This window comes from Mustela lutreola, chromosome 6, assembly GCF_030435805.1.
Source record: "Mustela lutreola isolate mMusLut2 chromosome 6, mMusLut2.pri, whole genome shotgun sequence".
In the NCBI taxonomy this organism is placed as follows: Eukaryota; Metazoa; Chordata; class Mammalia; order Carnivora; family Mustelidae; genus Mustela; species Mustela lutreola.
This window is the reverse complement of record NC_081295.1, coordinates 157,583,489-157,594,323: the sequence shown is the minus strand read 5'-3', so window position 1 is coordinate 157,594,323 and position 10,835 is coordinate 157,583,489. Positions and strand designations below refer to the sequence as shown.

The window sequence follows — 10,835 nt, the reverse complement described above, 5'->3', positions numbered from 1 at the left end:
TGTCCGGTTCCTTACCTGATGCCTTTTCCATCACTATTTGTTTCCTTTCTGTAAGTATTTCAATTAGCAATAATCGCGCCTCATTGGCTACGATACTGCCACTGCACAAAGCTCTTTCTGTAAGTATTTCAAATGGTACAAAAATGAGAAAAAATACAGTTTTCTGTGAACGTAAATGGCCTTTTCTCTCTTCTGCACTTACCTACTCCTTCCCCAGTGGCCACCCCTGTGCCATCAGTTTTTCGTTGCCCTGATAGCGTGGTATAACAAACAGCCATAAATCTTTGGTGGCCAGCAGCAATTGGCATTTCTTTCTTTTTTTTAAAATTTAATTTAATTTAATTCCTTCAGTGTTTAGCTCATGAATCTGTGGGGTTGAGCTGACCTGGGCAGGACTTACTTGTGTATCTGCAGTGCCCTGTGGGTCTGCCAGGCAGTTCTGCAGACCTCATCCGGGCTCGCTCACGTTCCTGGGGCGGAGCAGAGGGGACACTCCATCTGCCCTGCAGGGGTGACGGGCCCTGTCCCACACGCCTCCTCCATCAGGAAGCAGATGCTCCTTGCAGTTGTGGAGGGCAAAGGGCAAGCCAGCTACCGAGTCACACGAGTACTTCCCTAGCCTTTGCTCGTGTGACATTTGCTGGTGTCACCCTGGCCAAATCTGGTCACGTGCTTGAGCACAGACTCACGGGGGGGTTGGGGGGGTGTTGTACAGGAAAGAGGGAAGGATGGGGGCAGCTGGTGGATGCTGCCATGCGCTTTTCTCCAGATGCTACACCCGTAACCTAGACGAGAGCGTGAGTCATTGTTCTGTCCTTCACTTGTCCCCACTTTTTAATTTCCATTAACACGTGACGTTTCATCATCAGGTGTGTCTTCTAAAGAAGAACACATCAGGAAATCTTAAATGAGGTTCCTCTTGACCCCCGGCTGGAGTGAACCTTCTGAATTCACCCTAGAATGGCTTCAGTAGAGGAGCAGGAGGGACTGAAGATTGTGAAGGTGGAGGAAGACGTGATCTGGGACCAGGAAACCTGCCTTCGAGAGAACAGCTTTTCTACCCAGGAGGCCTCCCGCCAGCTTTTTAGGCACTTTTGTTACCAAGAGACCCCTGGGCCCCGAGAAGCGCTGAGCCGGCTGCGGGAGCTCTGCCGCCAGTGGCTGCGGCCCGAGACGCACAGCAAGGAGCAGATCGTGGAGCTGCTGGTGCTGGAGCAGTTCCTGACCATCCTGCCCGAGGCGCTGCAGGCCCGGGTGCGGGAGCAGCAGCCGGAGAGCGGGGAGCAGGCGGTAGCTGTGGTTGAAGATCTGGAAAGGGAGCTTAGTGAGCCCAAGAACCAGGTGAGAGGGGGACACGGGCTCCCAAACACTTCCCAGACACGGAACAGGGCAAGTTTGCGGACGCAGGCAGGTGGCTGCGGCCATTTCTCGGGTGCCGTGGAACCGTCTGCCCCCAGCCTGCACGGCTTCAAACCCGCAAGCATTGTCTCATATTAGGAAGCCAGTTAGGGGCTCTCCCATGAGGTTGCGGTGAAGATTTTTTTTTAACTTGAAGTCTGTCTTTACCAGTCCTGTGGGGATGGGGTGATCTAATCCACTCTCCTGAGGTAGGGAGGGAAACTGAGGCACAGAGCAGCAAGGCCCTACAGGGAGTCAGGACCCAGATGCCGTGAGGGGGTGCAGCGCTGGGGTAGCAGGGTTCTTTTGGGCTTGCTCGTTTCAGCCCCAGGCAGCGGGGAGCCGGGACCGGTGCACGGGCTGCCGGGATGGCTTCCCTCCTCCATGGACGTGGGCAGGGGGCGCAGTGCTCACCGGCTGTTTTCAGGGGGCTTTGTTCTCTGCCATGTGCGTGTGTGCTTAGGGCTCACTGAGTGTCCTCGTGTCCACCGGCTTCCCCGAGAGAGACCGAGGGAGAGGGAGGATGAGGAGGGAGCCCCGGCGCTCCGTAGGACTTGGTTTCTGAGGTTGTGGACTGTCACTTCTGCCCCAGGTTCTCTTCTGTAGAAATGAGTCACTAAGCGCTGCTTCCTCTCCAGAGGGGAATTAGGGTCCACCTTTCTAAAGGAAGGCGCATCTAAAAACTTAAGGCAGCGGTTTAAAGCAGCATCAGCACGCCAGGCCACCGTTGGCATGTGGGGTCGCACTCTGGGCCTCTCGCTGTGCCGTTCCTCTAGAGTGTTTCCTGTGGTTGCATGCGATGTCCTTCACTGAGCGTTAGCCGGGGCTCCTGGGTCCCGTCTCATGAACGCAAATGTCCCTACCTGCCTTCAGGCCCTGGCTCACGAACATGGCCCTTCTGAGACGCTCTCAGAGGATGTGCCGCATTTGAAGGCCAAGCAGGACTCGGTAGCCATCCAGCTTCAGTCCATCGTGACACAGCTCCAGGGTGAATCTTTGAGTCCCCACAGACTCGGAGAACGAGGTAAGGATGTGGCTGGGTCCCCTCGGGATCTCTGGTGGCTCTGCAGAGGGCAGCAGTTACGGCTCTGGACTCTGGGGTCAGTTGGCCTGGGCTGGCCCTTAAACACTGCGTCTTAGTAGCTCTGCGACATTGGGCAGGTCAGGTAGCCTCCCTGCACCCTCAGCTTGCGCGTGCATGGGGCAGAGAGTCACAGTCCCTCAGTCACAGAGTCGTGTGGACGTGTAAGAAATTAACACAGGTGAAGCGGGAACAGCACCTGCTCACACGTGCTCTCGGGAGCCTCGGCTCCAGCCATGCCCACGGTGCTGCCGACCCGCCCTGGCCCGGTCTCCTCGTGTAGCCCTTCTGCCCTTCCCACCTCCAGTGTTGTGTTCTGGGAACGTGTGTGTGTCTCGGGGCTCCCTGGGCCCCCTCCTGTGGTTGAGCTCTTTCCTGAAGGGAGAGAGGTGACGGTGTTCGGCACGTGCATTCTCCCAGGTTGTGAACCTGTACCTGAACGCCAGGAGCTGGCATCGAAGCAGGAAGTCTTGAAGGAAGTGGAACACTTTGGAAACCGCAGACTGCCCGGAGATGTCCCCGTAGATTGTAAGTACAGAGAACTTTGTGCACCGCAGAGCAGAGTGGAAAAGCAGAGGGGACAGGCGGCCGGAGAGAGACGGCACAGGTGCAGTGAGTGTGGGAAAGGCTTTACTCAGAGCTCAGTCCTCGTCCAGCACCGGAGAACCCACACGGGGGAGAAGCCCTACGAGTGCGAAGAATGCGGGAAGACCTTCAGCCAGAGGTCGGGCCTGATCGAGCACCAGCGGAGCCACACCGGAGAGAAACCCTACAAGTGTAAGGAGTGCGGCAAAGCCTTCAGCGCCAGCAACGGCCTCATCAGACACAGGAGGATCCACACGGGGGAGAAGCCGTACGAGTGCGAGGCGTGCGGGAAGGCCTTCCGCCTGAGCTCGTATCTCGCGCAGCACCAGAGGATCCACACCGGGGAGAAGCGCTACCGCTGCCCCGAGTGCGGGAAGGCCTTCAGCCAGAACGCGGGGCTCTTCCAGCACCTGCGCGTGCACACCGGAGAGAAGCCCTACCCGTGCGGCCAGTGCGGCAAGCGCTTCAGCCGGAGAACGCTGCTCGTCAAGCACCAGAGGAGCCACACCGGCGAGCGGCCGTTCGCCTGCGAGCAGTGCGGGAAGGCCTTCGGCCACCACTGCAACCTCGTTCGGCATTTCAGAACCCACACGGTTGCCAAGCTGGCCTCACTCCGTGCACCCCCAGACCCTTGAGTGGGGCCGTCTAGGAAAGGAAGATTTTCGGGCGGTGTATTTTGTTTTTACCAACTTTATTCTGCTTTGGAACGAGGAGCTCATCTGCAGCCTGGGCTGCGTCTCCGCGGTGACTGTGGGTGTGGCAGTTGCCTGGCAGCCTCGTCCTCCCCGACCCTCGCTTCATTTCTGAGGATTTCCCTAAAAAGGGACCAAAAATTACCTGGAAATAGATTGGTATGGAGGGGCTGTTCTTGAGTGATACTCAACACCGCACAGCTCTGCAGGACTGGTATCTGTGCGTACTCTTCAAAGGCCGGGTAAGTTCAAGGGATATTCAGATGGGAGGCTTTTTCTCCCCCTGTAAAAGTTAACCTTTTTTATTTTTTAAGATTTTGTTTATTTATTTGACAGAGACACAGCGAGAGAGGGAACACAAGCAGGGTGAGTGGGAGAGGGAGAAGCAGGCTTCCCGTGGACCAGGGAGCCCGATGTGGGGCTCGATTCCAGGACCCTGAGATCATGACCTGAGCCGAAGGCAGACACTGATCCGTTTAACCTACTCAGCCACCCAGGCGCCCCATTGGGGTTGCGTTAGATGGGTAGATTGCGTTGGGTAGTATGGACATTTTAAGGATAATTGTTCTCCCACTCCATGAGCATGGCATGTGTCAAATTGTGTCATCACCAGTTTCTTTCACAGTATTTTATAGTTTTGACAGTACAAGTCTTTCACCTCCTTGATTAAGTTTGTCCCTGCGTATTTCATTATATTTGGTGCAACTATAAATGGGACTTTACTTAATTTCTCTTTTTTAGTTCATTATAAGTGTACAGAAATACAGCAGTTTTTCTGTGTATTGATTGTTTTTTGTGACTTTGTTAGGGTCCGTGATCAAAGGAACGAGACTGATACAAAGCAAAGGTCAAACAAAACTTTATTTCGCGCCAAGCGTCAAGAATCAAACGGACCGGTCAGGACTATCTCTTACAAAAAGGCGAGGACGATGATCCCGACAAGGTCACTCCCAAGAAGGCCGCTCCGGACGAGGCTGCTCTAGATGAGGCTGCTCCGCAGATGAGGCCGCTCCATGATCGGAGCCGCTCCCAAGAAGAGGCCACTCCCAAGATGAGGCCGCTGCTCCATGAGGTTGCTCCCCAGACAGGGCCGCTCCCAAGAAGACGCCATTCTGGACAAGACAGCTTCCCGGACGAGGCCGCTCCCGACGACGAAGAGGCAACGAGGATAGCGACGATGACAAGGAGGACAACCCGGATGACACAGACTCTGCTCCCCACGATGCCACTCTGACAAGGCTGCCACCCAGAGGAAGCCACCGCTGCGGACGAGGCCACTCGTGGCTCGGGGTGGCGAGGCATTTTGCCGCAATGCTGCTGGCGGCTAGGGGCCATTGACATCTCAGGGCCACTGGCGTCTCGGGACCGCTGGCATCCAGGGGCTGCAGGCGTCAGGACCGCTGACCGCTGGGCCGCTGGACCACTGGAGTCTCAGGGCCACAGTCGTCGTCAAGGGACCACTGACAACTGGACCGCTGGTGTCTGGGCATCTCGGGGCTGCTGGAAGCTGCACGTGGCTGAAGACTGCAGGTGGCTCGGGGCCGCCGGAGGCGGGGCCTCAGGCGGCTTGAAGCTGCAGGTGGTGGCTCGGGGCCACAGGAGGCAGGACCGCCAGAGGCTGGAGACTGCCGGGGCAGGGACCGCCGGTGGTGGGACTGCTCGTGGTGGTTATAGCTCTTACAAGAGCTGTTACAGCTCCTCCACTCCACGGACTCTTCGCTCCCGTCGACTCTTCCACTCCCACCTACTCTTCTGCTCCCGTCACAGCTCTCCTCTCTCCTGCTGGCTGCACAGCAACCTTTATGCGGTTGGTTGAGCCCCACCCCTATACAGGTGGCCAATCGGATCTCAATTCACCCTAGTGGATATCCACATGCTGCACCGATTGGACATCTCCACCTGGCCTGCCCCATCCCTACATCCGGGGTCCACAAGCAAGTTCCTCTGGGAGGGGCAGGCCCTTACATTACCCCCTTTTCTTTGGAGATTAGTCAAATCCTTGACTTTTCAGATAGTTCTATCTTATATTGAACATATAAGACTAACATTTTATCGCCCCAATTTTCTTTAGTATAGCAACAATAAACTTACAGTTTTTTAGTCCATGGTCAGCTGGGTCTGTCGGCTGCTGCTCCCATCTGGGGGCATCCTTACTGGGCTCGTTTGACATGACCCGCATGAATCCAGGCCCTAATGCCTTCTACTTTTACTGCCATGGGCGTGGTTAGGATAACAGTAAATTGTCCCTTCCAGCGAGGCTTCAAGTTCCTCACTTGGTAGTGACGTATCCAAATCAAGTCTCTGGGATGTGGTTCCACCACTGTCTCTGTCCCAGTGTGGGCAGTTTGGATCCCTTCTTTTTAAGACAGACTGTAATGCCTGCAGTGACTGGGGTATAGACTGATCAGTCATTTCTGCTAGGGCAACCTCCTGTAGCCTAGGACAGAGCGAGGGAGGGGTCCTCCCAAACATTATTTCAAATGGGGTCACCTTGTTTAAATAGGGTGTACATTGTGCCCTGAGGAGAGCAAAAGGAAGGAGATCCATCCATCCACCGCCAGCCTCCAGAATTAATTTTGTCAAGGTCTCTTCGAGAGTCTGGTTCATTCTCTCTCCTTGCTCAGCGCTCTGGGGCCAGTAGGCACACTGTAGTTTCCAATTAGTGTCTGCGGCCTTGGCCATCTGTAGTGCCTTGGTGAATGCAATCAGCTTTGCTTTTCCACCAAGATCCTATGTGGCAGGGCTGTCGTCCAGAGTCTTGCAGCCCCTACATACCTCTTTCCATTGACCATGTAACTACTCCTGTGAACAGAGTCATTTCCACATCCAGGAGGGGAGTGTCTCTGAGATCCGGTCTTATTCCCGTGACTTGGGTTAGGACCTTCCCGCAGTCGTGTGGGTGGTCAGCCAGCACCTCTGGTAGCAACGTGGCTGGATTTAGCACTAACGGGGGCCAGAAGATCACTTTTCTTCATTCAGGAGGAGGGCCTGATACCTTGTCACTCGGGCATTTGTCATCCACCGGTCTGGTGGAGTCTGGAGAAGGCCCTCGATAACGTGGGTGGTGGTCAATATGAGATTTTGACCCAGAGTCAATTTGCATGCATCCTTGACCAGGAGGGCCATGGCAGCAATTATGCAGAAACAAAGGGGGAACCCAGCTGCTACTGGATCTAGTTTCTTGCTAAGATAGGCCACTGGCCTTCACCAAGGCCCCAGAGACTGAGTCAAAACTCCTTCAGTCAGCCCTGCCTTTTCATCCACATACAAGTGGAAGGGCTTGGTAACATCTGGGATGACCAATGCTGGGGCACACAGTAAGGCTCTTTGTAATTCCTGAAATGCTCCTTCTGCCTCAGCTGTCCACACTCTACCATAGTGAGTCCTCCCTTAGCCAGTTCGTAGAGAGGTTGTGCCATCTCCGTGAAGGCAGCATCCACAGCCTGCAGTAGCCCACCGTCCCAAGAAATTCCCTCTTGGTGATCAAAGTGAAAGCAACCGGTATTCCCTGGCAGTCTTCCATCCAAGTACTAACCAGGCCTGACCCTGCTTAGCTTCTGAGATCAGATGAGATCCGGCATGTTCAGGGTGGTATGGCCGTAGACAATCATAGGGTTCTTACCTGATATTCTCAGATGAGTGTACGCGACACCCTATGTAACATGGAACCGTCTTCCCCTTGCTGGAGGAAGCTGAACTTTCTCATACCCTACTGTTACCTTAATCTGTCCAGGCTTGGTTAGCTACCATATCTCTCTCGTTCACAGTTACTTTGGCCCCCGGCCTTCTTGGGCTACTGATGCCTTGTGGTCATACCCATTCTGTACAAAGGAGGAGGTAGTGGAGGGTTTCTAAGTGCTTGGAACAGAATGATGTTTCAGACAGATGGACATGTCATTCAAAGATGCAGAGGCTGCAGAGAGCCAGCATATTCAGGAACGTGCCAGCAGCTGCACGTTTATCAATCGGGACAGGTCCCTGGCAGCCTCCCATGGCCAAGATTTGAAGCCTTGACTCCCGAGCTCCTCCCATGGGCCCTTGTGTGACCCATCAAGTCCAGACATCAGAGAAGAGGGACGGGCAGCTCATGGAGCTTCAGAGAGTTGTCTTCCCCTTGGAAGATGGCTTCCTAGACTCAAAGTGGACCCTCAGACTCTCGTTTTTCTAGGTCTGAAAGCCAACACAGAGGTGCTGAGCAGAGCCCAAATTCACTGCACAGAATTTCCCCTGTTCCGTCTCCCAGATTCTGGGGGGAGGAGCCCAGAGAGAACAGCTGTGGTCTGCTCTGCCATCGGAGCAGGGCTGTCCCTGGATGCTGTCCTGCTCGCGTCCCTTGCGGGAACTTAGGAGCGTCTTATCTAAGGTCTGTCCGTATAAACTCTGGACCAGGCTACTCCGTGGAGTAGATGACCGTTATGCCATATGATGCCCTGCAAGATTCAGGGTGCAGTCCATTCAGACTCCATAGCGGAAGCGGTGGAGCCATAGAGATACATTCACACAGTCAGGCACTCTCCAGATTCAAACAGGTTGTACATCCTCCCCTTTGGGTATCCCTGGCTAATGGGAGGTGATCAGTCTCCCCTTCCATTCTTTTACGAATGAATTTAGCTCCGACAATGGCCTCAGGGCTGTTTTTCTCTCTTTTTACATATCTCCTACTTTTTACATACAGAGTTGCTTTTCTCATTTCCATCAGTCTTAATTGCACTTAACAGAATTTTGTACTCCTAGAAATACCTTAACCTCTACTGAAGACAAAACCAATTGTGAGTTGTTACAACAGAATTCTTTAGATGGCAAATTTATCAATCAGTTAAGCACAGAATGTGTTCACCAGCAGATTTCAAAAGTACAAACCCAGTTCCAGCAACCAGCGCCCTAGCATTTCATCCCATTTGGTTAGGATCTAGATGTCCAACAAATTTAACTCCATTTGTCATTCAAGCAACCCTTCACAGCTTCAGGTTACCAAAGACTTCAGAAGCCACTTTAACAATTACTCATTAAACCCTTGAAACAGACAGTTAACCATCAGCCCAGCCATCCCTTCGCCAACAAACTTCATGTTCCACCTGGGCCCATTCCACTTCAGATGCCATGCTTTCCCTGCCAGCAAGGGGGAGAGGCTAGGCAGTCCACGTCAGGCCAGAGAAGGCAAGGAATTCCCCGAAACAAAAGAAGTTTCGGCAGCTGCTTGGGAATATTCCTTAAAGTCTTTGTCTCGAGGTCGGTTCATCCCACAGTGCCAGTTCTGCTTACCAAAAGTGGCCAACTAGGCACTCATATTCCACGCCCGGTTCTAATGAGCATCAGCATTGGACACCTCAACCCGGCATTTGACTAACTCCAAGTGGCTCGTTATAGCCCTTAACACATGAAATGAGTGAGGGAGAAGACCATCTATTATGAGGAACAGAGAAATGAAAGCCATCGTCCCCTTACTCTCTGCTTGCCACATTCCTTCAACCATAACAAACAGCACAACAGACAACAACAAAAGAACAAGGCAAAAACAAACGTAGACCCAGTGATCCTTATCCAGAGCCTGCTGCTGGGGGGGCTTTCTTGGTCCCTTACAAACACAACACACCACACAATAGACAACAACAAAAAACCAGACAAAGACAACTGCAGACCCAGCAATTCTTACCCAAAATTTGCCACTTGAATTGTCTTGGCACCTCTGCCAAGTATCAACTGACCACAAGTTATTTCTGTACTCAATTCCATTGTTTTGTATGTTTATCTTTATGCCTGCATGTACCAGTCTAGATTATTGTAGCTTAAGGTTTTATCTCCCCTGCTTGTTTCTGGTTAAGTTTGTTCTCTTCTCAATATTTTTAAGGTAGGGTTTGAGGGTTTTTTTGTATCCTTTAAAACAGGTGCTTACTGCTATAATTTCCCTTTAAGTACTGTTTTAGTGGCATTCCATACGCTTTGGTGTGTTGCATTTTTGTTTTTGTGTAGCTCAATGAATTTCCTAATTTGATTTTTCTCTTTGACCTATTTACCAAATTTATGGAGTGCATTAATTTCTACACACTTTTTAATTTACCCAGAGCTAGCCACTGGTGGGGGCTATCTTTATCCCCCAACCGTCTAAGGGGACTTGAACCCCTCAACTGTCTAAGGGGAGGCAGGGGACTCGCACCCCCCGACCGTCTAGGAGGATTTACCCCCCCGACCGCCCAGGGGGACTCGAACCCCCTGACCACCCAGGGGGACTCGAACCCCCTCAACTGGCGGGGGACTCGAACCCCCTGACCATCGAGGGGGACTCGAACCCCCCGGGACCGCCCAGGGGGACTCAAACCCCCCGACCGTACAAGGGGACTCAAACCCCCTGTCGATCTATCAGCAGAGGGATGGGGCGTCCCCGCATCCACTCCAGCGCTGGGGAGCATGGCTGTGTCCAGCTTCTCCTCGGTGGGCTATACCCTGGAGCTCCAACCAGACAGACAGATAGGATCCCAATACCTCAGATCTCAATACCTCTGAACCCAATACCTCCGGAGGCTTTTCCTAAAAATTCTGATGCTGGCTCAGTTCTCGTCGTTTGATCCCAGACGAGCCCCCAAATGTTAGGGACCATGATCAAAGGAACGAGACTGATAGAAAGCGAAGGTCAAACAAAACTTTATTTCGCGCCAAGCGTCAAGAATCAAACTGACTGGTCAGGGCTATCTCTTACAAAAAGGCGAGGACAATGTTCCCGACAAGGTCACTCCCAAGAAGGCCGCTCCGGACGAGGCTGCTCTAGATGAGGCTGCTCCGCAGATGAGGCCGCTCCATGATCGGAGCCGCTCCCAAGAAGAGGCCACTCCCAAGATGAGGCCGCTGCTCCATGAGGTTGCTCCCCAGACAGGGCCGCTCCCAAGAAGACGCCATTCTGGACAAGACAGCTTCCCGGACGAGGCCGCTCCCCACGACGAAGAGGCAACGAGGATAGCGACGATGACAAGGAGGACAACCCGGATGACACAGACTCTGCTCCCCACAATGCCACTCTGACAAGGCTGCCACCCAGAGGAAGCCACCGCTGCGGACGAGGCCACTCGTGGCTCGGGGTGGCGAGG

The 10,835-nt window shown here is 53.5% G+C and overlaps 1 protein-coding gene and 2 pseudogenes across 7 annotated transcripts in view; 1 reads left to right on the top strand and 2 right to left on the bottom strand.

Moving 5' to 3' along the window:
• Positions 1 to 5,855, top strand: part of ZSCAN31 (zinc finger and SCAN domain containing 31) — a 31,603-nt gene extending 25,748 nt beyond the window's left edge. For 4 of the 7 annotated variants that reach the window (XM_059176196.1, XM_059176195.1, XM_059176194.1 and 1 more), the window contains 3 exons: positions 870 to 1,341; positions 2,272 to 2,422; positions 2,900 to 4,168. In XM_059176196.1, the coding sequence (XP_059032179.1) occupies positions 961 to 1,341; positions 2,272 to 2,422; positions 2,900 to 3,699 (1,332 nt within the window). In that variant the 5' untranslated portion in view covers positions 870 to 960 and the 3' untranslated portion in view covers positions 3,700 to 4,168. Of the gene's footprint in view, positions 1 to 869; positions 1,342 to 2,271; positions 2,423 to 2,899; positions 4,169 to 4,564 lie in introns of those variants that run through there. The other 3 variants (XR_009354269.1, XM_059176197.1, XM_059176192.1) reach the window with 3 other exon arrangements.
• Positions 46 to 113, bottom strand: LOC131834889 (U4 spliceosomal RNA; annotated as a pseudogene).
• A 1,387-nt stretch (positions 5,856 to 7,242) lies between the features above and the next one.
• On the bottom strand, positions 7,243 to 7,361 carry LOC131835011 (5S ribosomal RNA; annotated as a pseudogene).
• Positions 7,362 to 10,835: the final 3,474 nt, after the last annotated feature.